The sequence below is a fragment of the Hypomesus transpacificus genome, chromosome 26, assembly GCF_021917145.1.
Source record: "Hypomesus transpacificus isolate Combined female chromosome 26, fHypTra1, whole genome shotgun sequence".
NCBI classification, from domain to species: Eukaryota; Metazoa; Chordata; class Actinopteri; order Osmeriformes; family Osmeridae; genus Hypomesus; species Hypomesus transpacificus.
Genome location: NC_061085.1, coordinates 3,573,356 through 3,597,977, shown reverse-complemented (window position 1 = coordinate 3,597,977; position 24,622 = coordinate 3,573,356). Strand labels below are relative to the sequence as shown.

Sequence of the window (24,622 nt, the reverse complement as noted above, 5' to 3'; positions counted from 1 at the left end):
AGGACCTCCGTGATTATTGGGTAGTCAGAGCCTGGAGTGCTGGGACTTTTGAGGTAACTGTGTTGTTTGACACACCCAAAATAGCATGTATTCAGTTGATCAAATTGACAATTTGGGTAACCGCCTAGGTGAGTCAGATTGGTATGTGGAGAAGAGGAGGCTGACACACAACACAGTAATCTAAGTGAGGTGTGGCTGTCTAAAATTGTTTCCTCTTCCATGGTACTTTGAGGTGGCCCTTCAGGTTGGATTGCACAGATTATCAGTATGTGTCTTTGCCCTTAGGGCGTGTACTTCGTCAGATACTTATGTCAATGTGCTCTAAAGGATCATGTCGAACATTCTTTTGACGATATTGCACGTGGATATGGAATAATCTTATTGTTATTGTAGCGTTGTCCGATCATCAGAGATACGCAATGTTGTAATTTGGATACTTTGTTTGTTGCATTGTGTATGGTTCTCATACAGAACGTTCCCTGGCACGAACCAATGAGAGATGTATACATCTAGTCCTTTAATATCAGTCCAACTGTAGAAACAAATTTTTATGTTGCTTTGGAAAAATGCACCTCCAAAATGGATCAGATGTAAGTGGACCAGTAGTGATGGCTGTCGTAGTCTCTGGTCCAGAAATTGGGGCTATGGTAGTCACCGGACCAATAGTAAGGGATGTGGTATGACGTCAATCATGACTCTTCACTATTCATATCCACAAAACAGGATTAAAAGTAACATTAAAAAATCTTCAGGATCCAGCATATTCATTAGGGTCAGTCCTGCCTACACATGGAGTAGGGCTAACTCTTTAGTGTGGGAACATAGTTAGCATTATTAGCTTCAAGGGATACCACATCACAGACCTGTGACTGCCATAAGAGTACATTGTAGGTTACAATAGAAACTCATATATGTGAATGAATAATATGAGAATATATGAATAGGGAATAAGGCAATAGCTGATCTACTTATTCAGATTAACATAAGCATAAAGAAAATCCCTGATTTCTTTCAGAGAATTGGCAAAGGTGCTCCAGGGTTAAGTGGGTTTCTGTCCCTGTATAAATGGGCTGTCATGTAGAACCTGTTTTGTGTGTGTCACCTGATCTAAGACAGGTCCAAACGCGTCAATCAGATGTGACTAACCCTGAACGTGTTTACTTAATTTCTATTTTAGTGGTTGGTGCATCCTTTTTGAATGATAAGAATGTGGCTGGACCATTATTTTATGACGTCACAGTTAGTTTTTTGTTCCACCCTCCTGTATTCTGAATGCTTAAATAAGGAGTCGCTTCCAGCTCAATATACAGATGCTTAGCTGCAGTTCCAAGATGAAGCTGATTCTGATTATTTCCATTACTTGGGCTCTTCTCCTCACGGGTAATACAACATACTTTGATTGAGCTGAACTGGTACTAAGTAGGTTCTCAAGAATGAATTACATGAATTGTGGTGAGATTTAAGTACAAGGAGGTGTAACGTATGGTTTTGATCAAGTCCTTACTGTATATATTATACATTATATAATTTATAATACAATTCTTGGACAAACGTCCTAAATGTTTATTTGTCTTATTCTGTTTTTCCAGTGGAATCCTTGCACTGTTATTCATGTGATCCACCATGCTCAAGTGAAGTTATAACCACCTGCCCATCACAACCAGACTCAGTATGTCTGACACATACCCTGTTCGGTAAACTTATTTAATTTGAAATAAGGTTTTCTTGTGGTTTTCTTCCATCTAAACTGTCATTCATTTCATTTAGCATTTCCTTTGGTATCAAAAAAAGGATAACATTTTTGCAAAATGCTCTGATTTAATGTGTACGTTGAAATGTTCTTTTTTATCCAGTTGGTAAAACAATTACAAAGGGAAAGTACTGCACACAATCGGTGGAGTGCAGAACACGTTTGAACGTTCAGCTGGATTATTCACTTAACTTCGGTATCGATCCGATGTCTGAATCTGTGCTCTGCTGTGACTCAGACGGCTGCAACAAACAGACTCTACCTGGTAAGACCAACAAAGGTGTCGTTTTAGCTAAACAATATCAGCTAAAGATGTTTAAGGTATGAGATATACATTGAAAAAAATATGTAATGTGTGAAAGTATTCATATGTTCTCAAATAAGTGTTTTTTTTCAAACGCATCTCAGGTAGGATTTACAGTAGTTGGTCATCAACAGGGGAAAGTGTTATGAGCACTACGTTAAATGACAATGGAGCAATAATGGAACAATACAAACTGTAGGAGAATGGGATGTTGACAAAGACAATTAGGAATCTTAAATACAAGTACTTAGGAGTAACTTGGATATTTTTCTAAATTAGACTGGACAGTAAAAACAATCCATTCTAACTGCAACTTTCATAGATGGAGGAGACACTAATCAATATAACAAAAACAGAACAGTACAGTATATCTGATGAGATCTGTGTTTCTTTGCAGTCCCCAGTCAAGAGCCAAACGGCCTACAGTGTGATTCCTGCAGCAACTACTCAGACACTGTGTGTAACACCCCGGCAAACTGTGTCGGACTGGAGGATACTTGTGCTGTTGTCAACGGTGAGTGTCTCCATGCTGAAATGATCATGAACACGTGTTGGAGTACTTACAGTAGAATCCTGTGTGCCCTGAAGAGAAGGTCAGTATGTTTGTTTTTTCTTCTTTTACAGTAAGCACGGGTGTCGTCAAGGGCTGTATATCCTCCAATTTGTGCAGTGTGTCTTTGATGGCCACTTTTTTGGCTTCTGCAACTGAAGATGCGATTTCTTGCAGTCGTGGGAAGAATATCGCAGGCAACAATACCGGTGTGCAGAATATCATACTCTCTACTGCTGGTTCTGTGACTACCACCCACCTCTTTACTAAAGAGGTGACTACCCAAGCCCAAACTACTGATTCGAAAAATACAGCCCCTTCTACTGGTCCACTGAGTGTGGTTCTCATGCCAGTGTGGCTTACTATGATGGTCAAATTTACCTACTAAATACAGTTCACTTGCTTACAGTTTTTTAGGACCTATTTTTAACTAAGACCTATTTTTCAATACTCAGGCCACCTTTTCAGAACTCTTCATACAATTCTCCTAAGCAACTTTCAGCTTGGCACAGGAGTTGTTTTCCCATTCAAAATGCGCTTAAACTGCCATTACACTTTATACGTGTTTATAGATAGATTGAGATAGATGTCTACTTTATTAATCCCGTGGGGAAATTCAGGTATCTCCCACAGCTTTCATATTTACAATTACATACAATATGTACAGACAATACAATACAAACAGACAATACAATGAGTTATGTATATTGTAGGTGTATAGTGAAAAAACAGTGTGAAGTCATATATTAGAGTTTCATGACAGCTGGGACAAAGGAACTACTAAGACTCTAAGTTCGAGAACGTAGGGTGTTGAGCCGCCCGCTACGGACACTGCTGCATATATCTAACACTAGCAAAGGTTATCAACCAGCAAGCACACTTTGTCAATCATAAAGTATTGACCTATAAACAATGACAACAGGTAGTATTACACAATGTTATCTTTAGCAAAACGTCTTTACAAAACAAGAATGACACCACTCTACTGTTTAGCATACCCTGCGGTATAACGTAAAAGAGTGAATTAGACATCATTCAACATGTCAAAGTTCTTTTTTTCCCCTTAATTCTTCACACTGGGTGATTCAAAAATACAATGCAGTCATTTGTACACCCTGTACCGATACAGTAACAACGCTAGGCAGCTCTGTCTACTGCATTTGGTCACAGGTTCTCATCCACATCACATATTATGTCATCTTGGGCAACACACCTAGGAAAAAAAACTTTGGGCATGGCTGGTCTATCCCTGATTATCTTCTGCCGATATGTCCAGGCAACCAGGATTCATTGTGTACAATGGGAATCAGCCTTGGAATGTTGTAATTGTTTAGATGGTATTTAATATATATTTTGAAATAAATATAAATACAATATTATTGTATAAATGTAGCCAATTGCTGTCTATTGAATTTTGTATCATGTTAGATTTAGGACTTAAGTAAGTTAAAGTTTTGAAAAGAGTATGTAAACGTGTAAATTGACTTGTGGGTACATAAAGTTTTGGTGGTGGTTGTGTCTGAGTGAGAAAATAATTAACTTGATTAGTCAATTAATTCATTTTGTGTCATGCATGGACAAATCATTCACAGTTTAGCTCACATAGACTGCTCCCTGTATGATACGTTTTTAAAATGTGACTTACAGTAAGTATTAAACTTATTTATTATTTGTATTATTCATTAATTTATAAATAAAGAAAATAAAGCAACATGAAACGCTACATTCAAAAGTATGTAACTATATATATATATATAAAAAAACATGGACACAACACAACACTCAAAACTAATAATACTACACAGTGATCCAATGTTGATCGAATCTCATTTACTGTAAAGTCCTCCTCCAGGTCTACCTCTCCCTCTCCCAACCACTATTCCTCCATGGGCTCCCCCTCTCATCCTCACTCTTCCTTGTCATCCTTTTCCTCTCACTGCAACATTGCCTTCAATTTTTGTTGAAGACAGGTACCTGTTGCCTTTTTATAGTGCTTACGCCTGATTAATGGGTTTAGAACTAAGCCTGTACACTTGACGGCTGTGATCAATTGGTTTATAGGTATTGTATTTTTAATGGCGATGTCTTGAAATGGCAAAGAAATTTCAATCTTAGATTTATGTGTCTATTGTAGAGAAGTGTGTGTAGTGTTTTGCAAAAAGTGTGAGGCTGAGCAGGGGCGTAGTCGTAGACAGACGGCGCTGACTTTCTGTCACTGACTCTCAATCAGAGCGGACGGTCGGACCACCAGACCTACATCCCTTCAGTTAGCTAGTTAGAGCTAGAGACTATCACTGACATACAAGAGACACTACATTTATTTTGACAGACGTTTAAAGCATGTTACGAAAACTCACACATCACACATATTTTTGTCGAGATATTGAAATTAAATGCGGGGCTACACTCAAAACGTTCAGGGCTGCAGCCCCGGAAATAATGGCTGACGATGATGCCCATGCTGAGAATGTGCTTATAGTAGGCTAGTTGTTTTACAGTGGTATGGCCTTATTTAGGCTACTCCCATTTTACATTCATATATTTTATTTTACAATATGTGGTTTAAATAGTTGGCCATAAACTCACTGACCCAATAGATGGCAGTATATGCATCTTTAGCTGGATGTTGTCCACCGACCAAATCTAAGAAGAAGAAAAAATAAAAATTAAACTTCAGTTTGTTTTTCAAGCTACCATTGGGAGGCAGCACAGGAGGCAGACATGCGTTGGCCGCTCCAACTCTTCCGGAAGACAAAATAAGCGGAGGAGAAGAAGAAGGGACGCAGCCAGTTCAGGGCAGTTCACCAAAACGACTAATTTACAGCCACACAGCTCCTAACTGTCAGTAGGACACCTTCCATCTCCTTTTGTGGGGACCCATTCGATTACTAAATTCTATCAAGATCGCTTTTCAACGACGTATTATTTTCGATACAACAACTGCTTTTGTCTCACTATGACTCTAAGGTGATCCTTAAATGATCCGGGTGATTCTGGTAAGTGTCTTGACTCGTTTTTGGACTGTTAACGCCAGTCCATGTGTTAGCCACTGACGTTATTTAGCCAGCTAGCAATGCCAGAAGCTGTGTCTGCCATTCTGGTCATTCGTGAATCTTGTAGCCAGCCTTAATGACACACTAGCTAAATAGTCACTTGATTGTCAATCACTGGTCTGGGTACCCAAGTTTAATGGGAAAACCAATTTAGAGTAACGGTTCCTTCTGATGAAATGTTTGTTATGGTATGTACTTAACTAGCTAGTTAGTGCTAGCGAGCTTGTTGGCTAACACGTTAAACCAGGAAGATTTCTAGCTACCTACGCGAGCATACCTAGGCTGATAGTTATTTGACGGATCGATCAATAGTCAGTTAATTTAAACTGTTTTAATATCTATGAGCAGTTACGATCATCCAAGCCAAGTAACATTTAGCTTGCTCCATATTTGTGATTACATGGCCAGACTCCTGTGTGAAGCGCACACTTGCCACGACCTGTCAAACAAAGCCCCACTAAATGCGGCTTTAGTAGCTGGGAAGGTAAGTGCCATACCTTGGCCATGATCAAGACTCAAACTGTTTGGTTTTAAAGTGGCATTATTTTATTTTATATAACTTAAGATTTCAACCTTAAGTAAAAACCTCTTGGTGTCGGTAGCGATGTAATTTCTGACAGGTTTGTGTCACAGTACGATCTTCAATGACGATTTGTAAGTCGTTTGCAAACTAACACATGACACATTTTATTGTTGAGACTTCAAATTGAAACTAGAATATAGTCACGACTTTATTTACTTGCGTTATAAACGTTTTAAATAGGTCCATATTGTCTACGTCAAAGAGTAACTTTTTATGGGGGTACATTGAGCGAGTATGTGTCATTGGTTGGGTCAGGGTTTTGGAGATTTTCGGCACTGATGTGGAGCTAGATTTGTCTTTAAAAAAAACTAAATGTCCTTGCAAACTAAATTATGTTGTTGATGGGTTATGGTCATTTAACTTAGAGAGAGGCTTACTGGATATAATGCATGCAAATGTTTTCCTTTTTTTCGAGTGAAAGTTGCCACTGTCAACTTGGGTCCCAACGAGATCCAAGCTTAGCTCGATCTTCTTGCTAACCGAGCTACTCAATATTCTTAGCTCTAACTGTTAGGCTGATGTATTAATAAAGCCCTGCCACAAAAAACAACACATGTTGATTATTGTTAGTCTTATCAATATGTGGATGTACTTACCTTAATTGAAATTATGTATCAAGCAATTGGCTCATTAATATACATACAATAAATAATTCATGGTCATAGATTTTCTAATACTAAAGTACAACTGTAGTAATACTAGTGAGTGTCAAGGGTAAGTCTAACTAGTGAGTGTTTTGCGAGATGCTCTTAAAACTCTAAGGTTAGGGAGCACAGTCTTCATCATGGTGTTGACCTGATAACTGAGAACCCAACACAGAACCATCCATTTGTACTCATGTGATATGCTCTGACATACAATCCATTTAGGGAGCCAGCAAGGTAAGGCAATATATCAATAATGTGCAGGTGACTGTCTGCCTTTTTAATGTGTTATTTTCAGACTGCTGGCTTGACTACCTTGCATCCTGTCTTTGCACAGAGAAAGTAGATTCTGTGAGGTGGAAGTCACAACATGTTGGTCATGTTTGGTTTAGAGAATAGTAGGCTACAGCCTGTTTTATGCCAGTCCCTCTTTAGCACACCAAGACTAACTTGGCTCCATACCTTTATGTACAGTGTAGGCATAATTAAACCACAAGATAGTTAACCACAAGATAACCACAAGATAGACGGCTAAAGCCTTATCTACTAGCAAGGAAATGTTCACCATGAGTCCTTGTCTGACACAGCAAGACACTTGGCAGAGGAACATGTGAAGCCAAATGCGAAATGACACTTGGCAAAATCACATTGGCATTGAGCATTTTAGTAATGCAAAGTGTTGTCTTCTAGGTTAGCTTAGAATTGGTTGTATCGTAAAGAGATTAATCGTTTTTATATTGGCCCTGATGCATTAAAGATGGTCTTCTATTGACAATAAACTTAAATTAATTGTGTGTGACTACATTCACCCCTATCTAATTTATGGTAGCTCAGCCCTGTACACCAAATTACTCCCCTTTATGATTTTATGTTAAAAGGTGTTTCCTTTTGTGTGGAAATACCCAAATATTTAGTTGATTTGATTTAAAAAGTGTCTTTACTTTATAAAAAAAAGTGGTACATTGCTATTTGGGCAATATTGCATTTTCTTCTGTTACATTTCAAGTGTCACTGACACAAACCAGTATTGCTGACCAACTTCAACAAATGGCAAGTCATCAAGAGCTTGAGGTATCAGACCACCCTCAAACCAAGAAAACTACAGCCACTGAGGTTAATGCTATGAATCACTATAGCACCTGGCTGATTTTCTCGTTGTTCAAAAAGAACAATAGGCCTAGCTGAAGTGATCCATACAGCCTTACTGATCTACACTTTGGTTTGTATTGGTTGTTCTGGCTCTGTATTTGTCATAGGATAGTCATGAGTGTGATAATGCATAACATGATGGTGGGCCTTATCATTATTAGTTTTGGTTTGCAACTCTTATGTCATCACAAGTTAATATACAATTTTAATTTCATCATTGATTGCTGAAGAACCTGTGGAACAAAGTTCACACCTTCAGGCTGTGCTCCACTTTCTCACAATGACTGTCTCATTGTGGTTATGACCAACCGTGTTTATGTTCAGAATAAAATGTAGGTTCACAATATTTTTGTGTTTGCCTTAGGTCTTAAATGGCCACAAGATTATGTACAATAATAATTATGTCTGAGAATTCAACAACGTGGTGGGACCTTTGTCACTTACTTGCGTCTGAGAATAAGACTTGGCTACTATTTGCCTGTCAATGTCCTGGGTGACCATAATTGTAGATTTGGACTCTTGGAGTCTCTGTTTTATTAGAGATCCAATCAAACCTGTCACATCCTCAGGTGATATATTTTGGAAACGCAGTTGCAATGTGGTAATATTTAAACACATGACAGCGATGGCACCAGCAGAATTTTACTGTTACAGATACCGGGTTGACTGTTCATCCAAAGGATGGAATAATGGGATGATTTGGGGATGGTGAGTCATTCGTTCCCTGACCAATCACATTTGCTTGTGCCTGAAAAAAAGAAATGGTCAAACTAATTGAAATGATTTTGTCTACTCCGACAAGTCATCTAGCTTTGTATATTGCACCTTACGTAGTTTCAGAAATTGTGGTCTGCTTCTCAGCATGACGGCTAAACAATCTCCCCCTCGGGTTCCAAGCATACAGGGTGTCCTTGCCAAACAGAAGATTTGGAGTTGGTTATGGAGGGCTTTGGAGTGCGGCACTGATCTCCCCCCCCCCCCCCGAGCCTTTAGCCAATGCTAAAGGGCCTTTCACAGGTGAACTCAAAGACCACAGCCAATGACAGAAGGTCTGCCAATGTTGATCTGGAGCTGGGGTGTGAAATATCTTGACATGGTGCAAGTCCCTTCAGCAACCTGGTAGGGTTTGTCCTCTGAGCCATCGGGCAGCGGTGCAGAGGTGGGTCTTTGTAGTTGCAGCCCAATTGTTTGCTTTTACGTCGGCCAAGGCAAACCAAAGCCCCAACGGCGGGAACAGGGATGGATCAAGGATCTAAGCCACAATTTAACTGACCTAAGAAGAAAGACACCAAAGACAGAGCCATATTTAGAAATATTCAGATATTCATAAGCCATATTCAGAAATATTTAGGCAAAAAAGCTGAAGGCGCAAGCCAGATAGACGCAGTTGTCCGTCCCAAGAGGTATCCTACATGAACCTAGTCTGCCCCAGGTTATCTCCCTTCTCTGTCGCTCATGAGGCTGGAAGAGAGGTTTAAAATGAAAACAACTATGACATTTAGGCAAGCAATGTTAAACAGTTTCTCTGGCAATGGGTCGGAATGCTGAAGTCCGATTTTAAACTGCCCCAGTAAGGCTAATTGTCATTGTTGAGAAAAATAGATACATGCTCAAAACAATCAAAATTGTTTTTGCAGTAGCCTTCTACAATTGTCCCAAGGGGTTTTGTCATTTCGCTTAATCTTTGCAAGAGTTTTCTCATTAGTTTTCCTAGGCGGTGCCACAGTTAATCCACTAGCATGTGGCCCGACTTAAGAGTTCTGTGCATGTTTGATCTCTTTTTTCGTTCTCCTCCCTAGGTTAGTTTCGCTGTTCATTTCGCCAGCTTACATGCCACCTCACACGCCACTTTAATCCTGGGTCTCATCTTGACCCGCAACTCTTTCTTCTTGATCTCCTCTGTGTTGGACTCAAGCCACGGACGGCAACGGTCAGATGATCTCCTAGCTTATTACAGTTCATTCTGGTCTTAAACTAGAACAGGAATACCGGTGTTTGTAGGTTTGCACGTCTTGTGGGGAAAAGGTGACTGATCAAGCCTACCTTATAGACGTTGCTCATTTTTGGTAAAATATTTGTTAGCATTTATGACAGTTTGAAAGGGGGTGTGATGTTAGCTCTTTACAGTTTGCTGAGGACAGATTTGTGTGTGTGGTTCGTAACGTTGCAATACAAGTCTTTACCTTGCGCAAAAGCCACCTTTTATTAAAGCAAACAGGGGCAGAGGAAGGAGAGGAGGGGGTCTCGAGTCATCAAACACAAGAAGAACACTACAGACAGCCTTTAGTGGCTTTGCTTGAGATTTCTCAATGAAGTCCAAAACGCTGTCTGATAATTAAGGCTGGTATACTCTTTCGGTCAACTTTTCTTGCGTCCGTTGTTGGGCCACATCACTAACGTTTTATTGTTGGTACACATTAGTAATGTCCTTGTCCAAAAGCATACCTAAACCCTAAAGCAAAAGTGTGATGCAACGATTGCTTAATCCTTGTCAACAATGAGAAAGCAGTAAACGACTGCTTTCTTTTGCTCATAATACCTTTCAAGAATTTTACAAGCTGGCAACAGAGCCATGAACAGAGTTGCTAATGCACCAACGTTCTAATATTGTTTAGACCAAAAATTAAGAGAAACCATACTGACGAGAGAACCTGTGTTTTTTTTCCCCTCACCCTCTACTTGCTCATGCTACCGCTGGGCACTTTGTGCATTCTTTGCGTTCCTGGCATTTTGCCTCTTAAGTAAAACTATGGAACAATTTTTGAATTGCTTTTGAGGAGGTGTCTACAGCAGTACACATTACTATTGTTTTATCGCCCAGACTCCGTATATTCATTGAAAAGTGTGTCTTTCAGGGGTCCAGGTTGGTGTTGTGAGAGAGTTAACCGGGGAGAAGGACAGCCTGGTAACTTCACTGCCCAGACACCTAAGGTGAGAATACCTGGTTTCAGCTTGCCATGTGTGGTACTTCCTACCAGGGCTGGTCTGCTATGCTCAGTTAATTACATTTGTCTTTCTCTAGGGGCTCTGACCAAAACATGAATTGGGGGATCTGTATTTAAACATCTACACTTGGTTCAAAGACAGTTCCCACAGCCTCCCTTCCACAACGCCTGACACAATACCCTGCAAACATTACTGTTACTTTTTTACCTCCGGTTAAAAAGTGAGCTATTGATGCTATGAGTCCTGAGTAGAAAAAACATTTGGGGCTGCTGATTAGCCATGCTTTCTCTGTAGCCTGTGACTATGTACCAACAATGTAAAACTGAAGAAGCTATGCAAGGCCAAGAATGGCTATTTTCTGTATAAAGGATCACTTTATGGCAGGCTCAAGACATGTAACAGTGCTTTAACTATTTGCTACACCTACACAAGAATGGATATTTTGGATTTGGTCATTTAGCAGACGCGCTTATCCAGAGCGACTTACAGTAAGTACAGGGACATTCCCCCGAGGCAAGCAGGGTGTAATGCCTCGCCCAACGACACGTTATTTGGCACGGCCAGGTATCGAACCGGCAATCTTCTGATTAATAGCCCGACTCCCTAACTGCTCAGCCATCTGACCCCTACGGATACTGAATTAATATTATTTGAGGACAGCTAGTTAGACTTGATCTTTTCCAAAAAATCGTATCTACTTTAGTTTTGTGCTATTTATCAGTAATACACTTGACAGTGATTTATTACACACACACACACACACACACACGCACACACGCACACACGAGAGAGAGAGGGGCCTGTCCAGCCTCCAGACGAAGCGCCATTCCAGATCCCGTGCTGTTAAATGGTAGGAAGGGCTTGGTCACAAGCAAAATATCCCCGCTGTGTGCCAGGGAACGCACTCCCCCTGCAGCGGGGCCGATAAGATCAGGGCGAGGGGCAGGTGGCAGAGGGCAGGGGGAGCCCAGGCAGCGTCCCAACCCAGGGTCACCCCCCCCTTCCCCTTTGTCCTTCTCGCTTATGTCTCTCTTCCTTTATTGCACCCCCCCCCCCCCTCCCCTCCATTCTCTGGCTTTTGGAGCATTCTCTTAGCCCCTACAAACTCTCCTCAGCCTTTCTCCTTGTCCTCGCTCGCCTGCCTTGCGTTTCTCCATTGTTGATATGACAGCATGTCCTGCCAAAAGCCCCTCTGAATTGCAGCCGCCATCCTGACTCAATCTAACAGCATTTTCTTCTCAAGGCCCCGAAGGAACTTGCATATCAGTGTGTTGAACAGAGACTGCAATGTTTGATGAGCAATTGGCACCACTATAAACCTATTTCTAAAATCAGAGTGTAGATTTCCCTTTCTTCTGATGCTATACTTGATTCAAGGACCTGGCTTTTCAATCACAGAGTAGTTGATCATCTAGAGAGCTAGAACCTCGGTAATGAAAGCAAGGGAATGATTCACATTGGCATCATGCTCTGTAAAACTTTGTTACCTAATACCTACTACTACCAATATAACTATAGCTGGCACCACAGCGTGCATGGGATTTTTTTCTTTCCAAGATGACACTGTACACTGCTGGGTAGCTAACCAGGTAATCTGGTGGAAAGCCCGCCAAACCAGCAAGCATGTCTGAGATAAAAAAAAAAAATGGACTAATGACAGCACGGTGCTCAACCACAGAGGATCAGTCATTTCTAACCCTCATGTTGACAGCTGACAATCAGCCCGTCCACAACATTTAAAGGCCTACATTAATTGTAATACGTTGTTAATAACTTAAATTCATTCAACACCTCCCTTGTCTTACTCTGTTGTTCTCCCGGAAAAGCGGACATGACTGAATGTCGAGCCCCATATCAGGTTGGTCAGCTGTGTGATTTCCCTTACCAGAATGAAACAGTTGGACACAACAATGGACACTGATGGGAGATTAACGAGCTACCCAGGCCAAACATGGAAGTAGGGTTGTGCTGTCCTCTGTTGGTTGGACGTGGCACGGCTGTGGCAAACTTCTATGGACAGACCGTCACGCTAACTCATTTGCATGTGGCCACTTTCCTCCACGGACACTATTACTTGGGATTGAGGCCAGTATAAACCCTGTGTGGAGCTTCAATGTTTTCACTTTAGATGATTCCGAGAGTAAGCAATTCCACTCGATATCTTATTTTGATATAACATCATGCAGTGGTTGATTTGTAAAAGTAACAAATAAAATAAACCAAGCCCCGTTGGTTAGGGAGTGTGGGTATAAATTGTATTGTTAATATTTTTGTTATTTTATATAACTATTGTGAAACGTTTTCCATCATTTGTTATTCAATAGTCGCTGAATATTCATAGCAAGGTAAGTTAGTGTTAACTAGCCATGAACAACACACTAATGCATATACGGATGCCAGAAATGAATACTGCCTAATGAAACATAGTAGTGGGGCCTATTCAGCAAACGCTCGTAAAACTCCAAACGGGGGGGACTTTGTACAAAAGGTTCTGGAATTTCTAAGTGGTTCATCTGATATGGCTGAAAATGCCTTCAAATTGTGCCTTGTTGATTTCAAGTCTGAAAGACACAAACTGCTGTAAATGTGTCAGTATCCATGTGATGTGTGATGCTCACAGCAGGTCAGGTGGTTCAAATGAGGTGTTCACATTCTTTTTAGGGATGTGGGTTTGGTCATCTGGTCATCTGGTTTGTGCCACATATAGGAACTGACTGCATGGTTGTTTGTCTTTCCAGTGAATCAGCATTTCTCTGTGGGCTTGGTGACTTGTCTGCAGCGTCATGGAGAAAGAAGACCTGAAGATCATCAACAAGGGCGAGGAGGATGAGATGGTGCGTACCTTTGCTTCTCTCTCTCTCTCTGTCTTTCTCTCTCTCTCTCTGCCACAATCTCACGCGCACATTCTCTGTCAATCACATACATTTGGAGCATACTTTGAAACGATCTCACACCTTGCTGCTTGATTGGTTGTTAGTTCCACTTGATCGGGGCATACAAGTTCCAAAAATCCACGTAAAGAACTTTTTTTTTTTTTTAAGTAACAGGAAATAATATGAAGTTGTTGTCCTTTTGCGTAAAAGGCGGCAAGTAAAAAGAGAATGCAAGAACTGCTTTCCAGGCTGGAGCGCTGACTTTCTGGTCTCCCCCCCCCCCCCATGTTTCCCTGCAGGAGCTCCAAGGGTACCGGCTGTGTCGCTGGCGCGTGGCCCTGGTGGGCCTGGGGGTGTTGTGTACTGGGGGCTTCCTTCTCCTGCTACTGTACTGGATGCCCGAGTGGTGTGTGAAGGCCACCTGCACGCGGACCACCGTCAGAGACGCCCAGGTGGTGCTGCTCCAATCCACTGTGCGTATCCGCCTTCTCTTGACTCACTTGTGTACGCTCAGATGCATGCATCTGTGCATGCACATGCATGTTACTGTTCGTACATGCAGTTAGCTGTGACTGAAAATATGACCTATTTTTCAAATAATACACTATTTTGGGGGGGGGGGGGGGACATTTCTTTGGTATGCACGTAATGTTATTAGGAAATTTGGTTACACTGTACACCGTATGGAACATGAATTGGTTGATTGTTGGTTCATAATTTATAAAACACCAGTACATTAGTATAACACTACTATAAGGAACATTACAAATCCATATATTAACTCTGTTATACTTTCATTTCAACACACATACATAAACACACACACACAGGTGGTCAAAGTTGTGCCTGTCTGTGTTACAGGACGAGTTCAAGCGCTGGTTCCTAGCGAAGGTTCGAGTAATGCTAGCCCCAGGAAGACGCCCATTTGACAGCCTGGAGACCCCTGCTGGGGTCAACGGACACGTACCTAACCCTTCAGACACCCCAGCTCAGGAGTTCATCAAGAAATATGCAGAGTACCAGCCCACTCAGGTAGCACACAGACAAGCTAACGCTGCTGACAGATTGAAAACACTGGCCTAGATTTGTCCTTATTCACTGTCTTTTTCTTCTCTACCCATCAGATCCGCTATTTCACACTCCACAGCACAAAGTACTACTGGAATGACGTGGTCCAAAACTTTGAGGCATTACTGTAAGTCTTAAGTTTGTTCTTAAAAAAAAAAAAATATATATGACTTGGTTTGGAGTTGTAAGTCGGCATGTAATGTTCAAGTAGCATGTAATAGAACTATACTGTACACGCAAATACTCATGACAATATTGGGGCACAATAGCGTTGTCAGGAGGGCCAACTTTTAGAATCAAACCTCCTGTTTAGTTTTGCAGTGTAGTGTCTTGTACTGTTGTGGTTGCACTTTTATCATCTGTTTTCATGGTACAGCACTGAACAAAATGAATTTCCCTTTGTGGAAAAGACCATCTAATCTATAATGAAAGCACAAGGTTCTGTGTTCAACCCTGGGACAAGTCGGACTTTTATGTATCTTTCCAAATCGTTAGGTCATTGTAAGTCATGTTTAGAATTCTGCAATCACGTGTTACCTTGCTCTTCTCCCAGTTTTCTATGTCTGTGAACTTGAATCAAACGCTCCAACAAATTCCTGACTCTCCTAGAGGTCTGGCACCCAGGATGGACAAATAGAACCGCTTTTCTAATAACAAACGCCTTTCAGAGATTTTTTTGTTTACCAATCTGTCTTCATCTTTAATTTATATTATATGGTTTGCAATGGCCTGTTTGTGAATGACAACCCTTTAATTATTCCTGAGTTGTGCTTTTTTAAACAATGGTCGGGTAAGAACTTTTTAATTGTCATTTGTATTGTTTTAGTTTTCCACTTCGTCCAATTAGCAATGCACCAACCAATATGCAAATGCAGACTGAACGCGATTCTCCATAAAATTATACTATTAGCTATGCTAGTGTGTCAACATGATATACTTACGATGTGCTTTGTCTCCAAACCTATCCTACCACTTGCTGTAGAGGCCTGGAGGATCTGCAGGTCAACTGCTCAACCATACACTCAGAGCATAGCACTGGGCTAACTAGTAACCAACAAGAATACAGGTAACTGCTTACAAATTCCTTTATTTACCGCACAGAGCAACAGGCCTGCTTTGATCTATATTTACACATGTTAGAGAGAGGGTGCTGATTATGCTCAACCTTTGGCATGGTTAACTTTTTTTCTTTTTTTTTTTCTTTTTTTACCCTGGCAGGAGACTGTTTTTTGGAGTAAATGAAATATCAGTGAAAGTGCCTTCAGTTTTCAAGCTGCTAATCAAAGAGGTAAGATTGTCTCATTTACGGATTCGGACACCTTCAAGGAATTCAAACCGAAGCACACACAGAGATATATCGAGATTTATTTTTGTCTTGCAAATTGTTTGTGAGAATTTTCTTAGTGAGAATGTTCTTCATGTATTATAGGTGAAAACCACCCTAACCCAAATATTTAGATTTGTTTTACAGGATGGTATCAATTTGAAAGTGTTTCAAATTCATTCACAGTTTATCCTACTGCCTTTGGAGTTGCAGTTTCTCCTTTCTCAAGTTTAGATGCATAGGCATGGGTCATTCTCCCATAACAAAATGTTGGTTGATAAATGCCAGATTTGCTTTGCAAGTGGCGTACACCTTCATTTGTGCATACGCAACATTTTAGAAATCCTTTTTCTTTAGGATTCTGACATAGAAAACGACTCTATATCTGAATGAAAATGAATGTCTCAGTTAACCCTTGTATTATTTGTAGAATATTCGTAGAATATTTCACGCCACAGGAAAACGTACAGACTTTTACACGACAATTCAAACACATAGAAAGTCTGTCGAGGAGTTGTGAGTAATATTTGCTTCACTTTTTTTTTCTCTTTCTGTCTTTCATTTCCCTGCCTCTCCATCCTCCAGGTCCTCAACCCTTTCTACATCTTCCAGCTCTTCAGTGTGATCCTCTGGAGTGCAGATGAGTACTACTACTACGCTATCGCCATCGTCTTCATGTCCGTCATATCCATAACTACCTCTCTGTACACCACTAAAAAGGTTGGTTAAAAAGCTCTGGAGCTGATCATAAGATAACGAGCACGCCCACAAACCCCATTGAGTCTAATCCCAACCTCTTTTGAACTTGATTAGACACGTTTATGCGTAACAATTTGTGACAATTCAACTGAAAACAGTTGAATTGTCAAACCTCATCTATGGTCCCAAAGAATCAGGTTAAAAGGTGCCCAAAATGGGGTTTCTTTTTTCTCCCCCACTCAAAGTTTCAGTTAATTTTACATTAATTTGCTAGGTACTTGTGACATTGTATTTATAGAGCAGAACTTTGGATGGAACTTCTTTACCACAGGTCAAAGTTATTGTGATGTGTTTGGGCAGCAAGCAGAACCTTTTGGACTTTGTGGCGCTATCTGTCTAGTATACCACAGCAAAGCACCCTCTATTGGGTAGAGGTCCACAAAATAGAACAATGGTTCTCAGAGTTATGTAACTCTAGTTCTAGTGGAGCGGAGCCCCATAGGGCTTTCACGCCCTGCTGCCTCCTGTGGTCTTCCGTCGCTGGATAGGGGCGGCTGTACTCCTCGTTGGAAAAGTTTTGTACGTTACTGTTTTCTCAGGCCATGTTGTCTAGACAACCTGCCTATACCACTGGCAGCAAAGGGCACCACTCGAGGGCTCCGCTCCACTCATAGAACAGGAGTTGCATAACCGTTTCACACTGCGGGGATTGGAGTGTGACGCGCGTGGAAGACAATGGTGCACATATTCACATTTTGGTGTTGTCTCAGCAGAACTGTTAGACCTCCCGAGCATAAGCCTCCGTTTCTGAAGCGTAAAGTTGCCTCTCCCAACTTGCTCTCCGCTAGAAGGGGGGGGGGGGTCAAACAGTGTGAGGACCATCTTATTCCTTTGTTTCCAACTGGAACTGGTTATCATGGAGCAAATAAAACAAAGGCCCATGTATCCCTTGACAAAGGGGTTTTAGTTCATCAGGTCTCTGCTAATGCAGCCCTACAGACGCACTGCACGAGATTGGGTGTTTTCTTGATCCGCTTGCCTCGCTGATTAGTCTTTTGCCTCTCTATCTCTCTCTCTCTCAGCAATATGTCATGCTTCATGATATGGTGGCAGCTCACAGTGTCGTCCGTGTGTCTGTGTGCCGGGCCAACAACGGTAAGTCGAGACGTTTCAAACTATTTCGCTTGATGTGTAAAATGTTCTTTTTTTATATAGTGTCCCTTGTGGGCCTATGTGTTTGAACACCTGGCTTGCTTTTGAACTTACTTGGGAGGGTATTAGAGGAATGTAGTGTTTTGCACTGTACTTTAAAGCTTAGCACTGCAGCAAGTCCATACAAGCTTCGATTGGCATTAGAACGATGGCGGCCTAGCGTCAACACAAAACCCTTGAATTCATTTTTTTTAAATATACTCCCATAAGATATAATCTTACTTCTTAATTACGTGTCAAATGAGTACATTTGCAAAGGTAACAATTAGAAGGTTAATGTAAAAAAATATATATATTAGATGTCATGCTTCAGCACTATATAACAAAATAAGTTTAAACATTAATATTTCTTATTATTATTAAGGTCAGCATAGTACCGTCTGTCACTCACCTCTATAACTATTATTGAAAGCCGTGTGTGCAGTTGAATGTACTATAAAATGTCTTTCTTGCTGTGCATGTTGTGTATGCTGGTGATGTCAGCATTGTGTGTGTGTGTGTCCGTTTTTCCTGGTGCATTGACCTGTAAATATGACACCTCAGCAGTTTCACTTCAGCCCAGAGGGGCATGAGTAATGAGGGATGTCTTTGTGAGCAAGACCTCTCCCCAGCTTCCTCCTCTCCATATTCTCTTCAATTCATCCCCCCCTCCCCCCCCCCCCCCCCTGTGCTTTATCTCCTTCATTCCTTTTTCTTCATTTCCTCTTTTTGTCTTCTGCGCACCTCTCTTGTCCACCCACAGAGATCGAGGAGGCCTTGTCCACAGACCTGGTGCCTGGCGACGTCGTGGTCATCCCTAGCAACGGGACCATCATGCCATGTGATGCTGTGCTGATCAGCGGTACCTGCATTGTCAATGAGAGCATGCTCACAGGTGAAGCACTGAACCCCTGCCACTTCCCGATACTCTGACTCTTAAGTTGTTTGCTTTAGGACGCAAATAACTGCTTCTCCACACAAAAGCGGTTTTTAGCAAGATTGTGATTGGCCCAGAGAAAGACAGCTTTCCCAAATCACTGTATCGCTTCCATTTTGTAATGGAATTCACTCCCACTGACTCTTTAAAATGTCTGTGGGTCTGAAACGATAGCCTTTCACCAGGTTCAGAGTATATCTGCACGATCGATTGAGCTGGCAATTTACAACTTCGTCAGCACAAAATATTGTTTCTCCTATCCTCCCATCCCATGTTGTCATCTTCTCTATCAAATCAAATCCAGGGCGGTCAGTCATCATAACTCGTTTCTCTGTCACCCTTCCCAGGTGAGAGTGTTCCGGTAACCAAGACCAACCTCCCCAACCCAGGCCATGCCCAGGGGGACAAGGCGCTGGAGGACGACACGCCGTACAGCACCGAAGAGCACAAGAGACACACACTCTTCTGTGGCACCCACGTCATCCAGACCCGCTTCTACTCCGGAGAACTGGTCAAGGCTGTGGTGGTCCGCACAGGTACACTTTCTGTCATGGGGGTTCATTTTTTGTTATTATTATCCTCCTGTCTAGTTATACATTTTGTTATTATTAACCTCCCTCCCTTCTCCTGCTCCTTGGGATCGGGATCCATCTCTTCCATGTTCTCCTCCAGGCTTCAGCACAGCCAAGGGACAGCTGGTTCGCTCTATCCTCTACCCCAAGCCGACGGACTTCAAGCTGTATCGTGATGCCTACCTCTTCCTGCTGTGCCTGGTGGCTGTTGCCGGCATCGGCTTTGTGTACTCCATAGTCCTCAGCATCATGAACAAGGTATGGTTGAGTTTTGGTTGGTTTGGTTGAGTTTTGCCTTGACGGCACTTGAGTTTGTTTTTTGGGGGAGGGGGACACACACTTCGGTTGTAGATAGTATGTCCATGAGTGGCAAAATCCATCGTTATGTCTACAACATTATTATAGATATAGTATAAGTTTAGCTAGCTCGCAAATCCTGAGTATAGCCTACCGAAGTTGAATTAGCCAATATTGTTAGCGATGTTAGTAACGTTGGTTTGCTAGCTGTATATAACATTTCACTGGGTCTTGCAGCTCTTTGATTTAATGAAATTATTATGAAATGTTATTTTCTACTAGCCATTTGCCTACTTTAGAAAGTCACTGTATTTCCAAGCCCTGATAGTGTAACTGAGACAACACCTTACATAATTCCTCTTTAAATAATCCCGTTCCAGTGTTGAGCATTAAATTACGTGGCAATAAAGCATGACAAATGCCCCCCTGAAAAACTCCATATACCGGTATATAAAAATAAATAAAAGAGTGAATGTAATAATACCCCTTTTTATTCCTGTCCATAGGTGCCGGCCAAGACCATCATCATCGAGTCCCTGGACATCATCACCATCACTGTGCCGCCGGCGCTGCCTGCTGCCTTGACGGCAGGCATCGTCTACGCCCAGCGCCGCCTTAAACGGATCGGCATCTTCTGCATCAGTCCACAGAGGATCAACATCTGCGGACAGCTCAACCTGGTCTGCTTTGACAAAGTAAGGACCCCCAGACAGAACCGCCAGCTCTTCGGTGTCGAGCACCCCTAGGATTTCCACGTCAAGTCCCCACGTTAAAACGGGGGGGGAAATAAATTACCATGTTTTTTTTTTTTGTTTTTTTTAAGAAGCAGAGCAAGCTTGCCATCTGAAAGTTCATAAAATAAGTTTAAATGATGCGGTCCAATAACGCTGTTTTTATAAAGGTTTTTCAACTTATCGAATCGATTTAGCACAGTTAGCATCGTCTCAATCACTTAACATGTGGTTGTTCCTCTCAGACAGGCACACTGACAGAAGATGGACTGGACCTATGGGGTATCCAAAGGGTAGAGAATGGCAGGTAAGATGGACCAAAAGTCAAGAACTACATTACAGATAAACTACTAACTTCATCCTGGTCATGTAATCAAGAACGTCTAATCGTCGGCGCATAAACCAGTTACATTTAAAAGGGTTGTGCCAAAATTCGGACTCCAGACAAGTTGGAGAATCTGAATGAGCCCGCTCACTAGAGTACAGTACTGTGGGCAGATATCTTGAAACCAACTCCCTTAAAACGGTTCCTAATCTCTCCCGTTTGTTGTCCTTCTCTTCCCTCCCTCCCAACCCCAGTTTCCAACCATCAGAGGAGAAGGCCTACAAGGAGAGCCTGGTCAAGTCCCAGTTTGTGGCGTGCATGTCTACCTGCCACTCCCTCACCAAGATTGAGGGCCAGCTCTCCGGGGACCCTCTGGACCTTAAGATGTTTGAGGCCACAGGCTGGGTGCGTGACGACTAGTCCCTGGATGTTTTAAGTCCTGCACCTTTGCCCTCGGTCTCCCTCACATTCTTTCTCGCTGGGAATAACATTCCCATAAGATTAGAGCGTGACTACCAAGTGTAGCAAGTTAAGGTTTGGAGCTACGGTTCATGCTTCCAACTATTCCTAAACTCGGTATCCCCTCTTTCCAACTCTTTTCCCATCCCTCCTTCCCACCATTTTCCCATCCATCTTCCCATCCCTTCTTCCCTCCCTCCATCCTTCAGATCCTGGAGGAGGCCACAGAGGAGGAGACGTCCCATCACAACCTCATCATGCCCACCGTGGTGCGGCCTCCCAAACAGCTGCTCCCGCCCGAGCCCACTGCCTCCCCAGAGCAGGATATGGTACGTGCTAGAATCCTGCCCCCCCCCCCTCTCCCCTCCCCTCCCCTCCCCCCCTTGCGAAAGTGTCATCATCATAAATCGTCATCATCATAAATCAAGTTGTGAATAATCTCTCTGATGGATTGATGATTTTTGTTCTTCTTTCTCCACCTCTGTCTCACAGGAGTTGTACGAGTTGTCGGTAAGTGGCATGCTTGGCATTTGGTTTTATTCATTTATTTCTCGCGTGAATTCCTATATATTTTTTTTAAGGGTTTAAAACCTCTACCGTGTGCTCCGTCCCTAGTCGGCCTATGAAATCGGCATTGTGCGGCAGTTTCCCTTCTCCTCCGCCCTCCAGAGGATGAGTGTGGTGGCCCGGCTTCTCGGGGAGAAACGCATGGATGCCTACCTCAAGGGGGCGCCAGAGGTGGTGGCCAGCCTCTGCAAGAAGGACACGGGTAATACCTTCAAACTAGTTTCCTTGCAAATCTGCTTACATGGTATGTTTATTGTGCACTCGGTTCCTGACCACTTCCATTCGTGGTCAACAGAACCAAAGCATTTTACGACTGTTCTACCCATTGAGGGAAAGTCTGTTAAGTTAGTCGTATGTGTAAATGTAATGTGATGTGTTGACTGAAGCACAACATCTATAAGACCGGGTATTAACGTTTGTGTGTCTGTGTGTGTAGTTCCAGAGAATTTTGCAGGTGTTCTGGAGGACTTCACAAAGCAGGGCTTCCGGGTTATAGCCTTGGCCCACCGCCGCCTTGAGTCCAAACTCACCTGGCACAAAGTCCAGAATGTCAACAGGTATCTTCCACTCCTCAGCTCATCGCTCTACCCCAAAGGCTGTACGGTCTGAGATGATGGATTACGGATCCTAATTCTGTTTTCCCTTAGGGATCATATTGAAGCCAACATGGAATTCCTGGGCCTGATCATCATGCAGAATAAACTCAAGGCAGAGACCTCTGGAGTACTGGAAAACCTCCGCAAAGCCAACATCCGTACCGTCATGGTCACTGGTGAGCACACACACACATGATTCGATCAAAGCTAAAATGGATTTGCCTACACTTGGCTAGAAAATGAACTGCGTATGCAATGTGCGAATTTGCGAGTGCATATCATCTGAACAGCTTCTACAAGCTTTCTAGACCTATATATCACAGCCTCTATTTTTCTCTCTTCCCCCCCGTGTCTCAGGCGACAACATGCTGACTGCCATTTCCGTGGCGAGGGATTGCGGTATGATCCCCCCACAAGACAAAGTGATCATTGCGGACGCCCTGCACCCTAGAGATGGACAGGCAGCCAAGATTACATGGCGCTACGCAGACAAGCCCAGCCAGTCCCATGACCTGGACGACAACTATAGGGTGCGTGGTGTGGGTGTGGGGCGCATGCGTCGACTTGGGTTGAATCGCAAACGCGTGCGCTGGTACTTGAGACATGAAAGGCATCTTTCAAAGCCGACATCATCTGAAATTGCTCATAGCCTCAGCAACAGTAATCACCAGGCCCAAACGGAATACGTGGGCGCAGAATTCCGACGAAAACCCGCCGATTTTCAAGTAGAATGCATTGATCTGAGGCAAAATGTAAATACACTCGTATTACGTCTCTATTATTAAAATGTTAGCCAAAAATGCTAAGAATTGAAAAGGAAACATTTATTGACCAAAAGTACAGCAAGAGACAGGGCCAGGGAGTTTCCAGCTGATCTGTATGAGGATGGATCCAAACCTTTTTGCAAAGTCTGTCAACATGCAATCGACCATATTTGCAGTCAAACCGTTGTGGAACATCTTCGGTCGCTCTGACACAAGAACAGGAAGGCTAGCGGAATTCTGCAGATTTCCGCAGATTTTCAGTCTGAATAACCGCTGAAAATGTGAAAAGAATCCGTAAAAGTATTACGTTTGGGCCTGGTAATCACTCAGTTTCTGTTCTTAAATCTCTTCTCTCAGAATGTGGAGATCTGCTTGGAGGATGTGTGCCACACAGACAAGCCCAAGGCTCAGGAGCAGTACCATTTTGCCATGAGTGGCAAGTCCTTCGCCGTCATTACCGAACACTTCCAAGACCTGCTTCAGAAGGTAGAGTTTGGAAATTGGGAAATGCATAATTGTTGAAGAAAAACGTAAGAAATGGCTTGTAAATGGTTGTTGTTGTTATTTTCCACTGATGTTTGATTGTTTTTAGTTGGTCCTTCACGGCACGATTTTCGCCCGAATGGCGCCTGACCAAAAAACCCAACTCATTGAGGCTCTACAGGGTGTTGAGTGAGTAACAACACAGGCATACACACAACAACACACTCAAAATTGATTTTCGTTTTTGGTCAACAACATACTTTTGTTCTCCTTTTCCCTGTCCAGCTACTTTGTAGGGATGTGTGGCGATGGTGCTAACGATTGTGGTGTAAGTACCAACTTTATTTCTTTTTCCTCTGTTTCTGCTGATCAAGTAGCTTGGCGCATTTCACAGCAAATAATATTTGGTTGGATGGTTTTTCTCTGTGTAAGTGGTGACCTGAATCGGTCAGTGATTTTAGCCTTCTCCCGATCTAGGCGCTGAAGAGGGCCCATGGTGGGATATCTCTGTCGGAACTGGAGGCTTCGGTAGCCTCTCCCTTCACCTCGCGCACCCCCAACATCTCCTGTGTCCCTAGTCTCATCAGGTAACATGACACTCGGCGCGACTCAATGTGTGCGACGACAGGCCCTACAGCTGGTTAGCCGTCCCGTCTAACATTTACATTTAGTCATTCAGCAGACGCTTTTATCCACAGTGACTTACAGTAAGTACGGGGCCATTCCCCCCGAGACAAGTAGGGTGAAGTCCCTTGCC

At 42.5% G+C, this 24,622-nt stretch overlaps 2 protein-coding genes across 4 annotated transcripts in view; both read left to right on the top strand.

The window, feature by feature from the left end:
* The first annotated feature begins 1,299 nt into the window (after nt 1-1,299).
* LOC124487344 (phospholipase A2 inhibitor and Ly6/PLAUR domain-containing protein-like) lies at nt 1,300-4,160 on the top strand. Its single transcript, XM_047049601.1, has 5 exons — nt 1,300-1,380; nt 1,590-1,694; nt 1,854-2,015; nt 2,452-2,568; nt 2,679-4,160. The coding sequence occupies exons 1-5, from the start codon at nt 1,311-1,313 to the stop codon at nt 2,990-2,992; spliced, it is 768 nt and encodes a 255-aa protein (XP_046905557.1). The 5' UTR covers nt 1,300-1,310; the 3' UTR covers nt 2,993-4,160.
* A 1,197-nt stretch (nt 4,161-5,357) lies between these two features.
* Nucleotides 5,358-24,622, top strand: part of atp13a3 (ATPase 13A3) — a 25,534-nt gene continuing 6,269 nt past the window's right edge. Inside the window, exons 1-27 of one of the 3 annotated variants that reach the window (XM_047049473.1) lie at nt 5,359-5,600; nt 6,066-6,141; nt 10,889-10,964; nt 13,718-13,813; nt 14,152-14,325; nt 14,714-14,884; nt 14,977-15,047; nt 15,903-15,986; nt 16,139-16,208; nt 16,830-16,964; nt 18,026-18,098; nt 18,898-19,029; nt 19,419-19,607; nt 19,744-19,901; nt 20,447-20,635; nt 20,917-20,978; nt 21,251-21,401; nt 21,665-21,784; nt 21,948-21,965; nt 22,071-22,224; nt 22,459-22,579; nt 22,670-22,794; nt 22,976-23,148; nt 23,740-23,868; nt 23,975-24,054; nt 24,151-24,193; nt 24,343-24,452. In XM_047049473.1, coding sequence (XP_046905429.1) covers nt 13,763-13,813; nt 14,152-14,325; nt 14,714-14,884; nt 14,977-15,047; nt 15,903-15,986; nt 16,139-16,208; nt 16,830-16,964; nt 18,026-18,098; nt 18,898-19,029; nt 19,419-19,607; nt 19,744-19,901; nt 20,447-20,635; nt 20,917-20,978; nt 21,251-21,401; nt 21,665-21,784; nt 21,948-21,965; nt 22,071-22,224; nt 22,459-22,579; nt 22,670-22,794; nt 22,976-23,148; nt 23,740-23,868; nt 23,975-24,054; nt 24,151-24,193; nt 24,343-24,452 — 2,783 coding nt within the window. In that variant the 5' untranslated portion in view covers nt 5,359-5,600; nt 6,066-6,141; nt 10,889-10,964; nt 13,718-13,762. Of the gene's footprint in view, nt 5,601-6,065; nt 6,142-10,888; nt 10,965-13,717; nt 13,814-14,151; nt 14,326-14,713; nt 14,885-14,976; nt 15,048-15,902; nt 15,987-16,138; nt 16,209-16,829; nt 16,965-18,025; nt 18,099-18,897; nt 19,030-19,418; nt 19,608-19,743; nt 19,902-20,446; nt 20,636-20,916; nt 20,979-21,250; nt 21,402-21,664; nt 21,785-21,947; nt 21,966-22,070; nt 22,225-22,458; nt 22,580-22,669; nt 22,795-22,975; nt 23,149-23,739; nt 23,869-23,974; nt 24,055-24,150; nt 24,194-24,342; nt 24,453-24,622 lie in introns of all 3 variants that reach the window. The other 2 variants (XM_047049474.1, XM_047049472.1) reach the window with 2 other exon arrangements.

Bases quoted from the DNA above. Each gene is read 5' to 3' on its own strand.
- LOC124487344 (XM_047049601.1), top strand. From the start codon at position 1,311: ATGCTTAGCTGCAGTTCCAAGATGAAGCTGATTCTGATTATTTCCATT. The intron at 1,381-1,589 runs GTAATACAACAT...CTGTTTTTCCAG, and splicing joins TTGGGCTCTTCTCCTCACGG to TGGAATCCTTGCACTGTTAT. The intron at 2,016-2,451 runs GTAAGACCAACA...GTTTCTTTGCAG, and splicing joins CAACAAACAGACTCTACCTG to TCCCCAGTCAAGAGCCAAAC.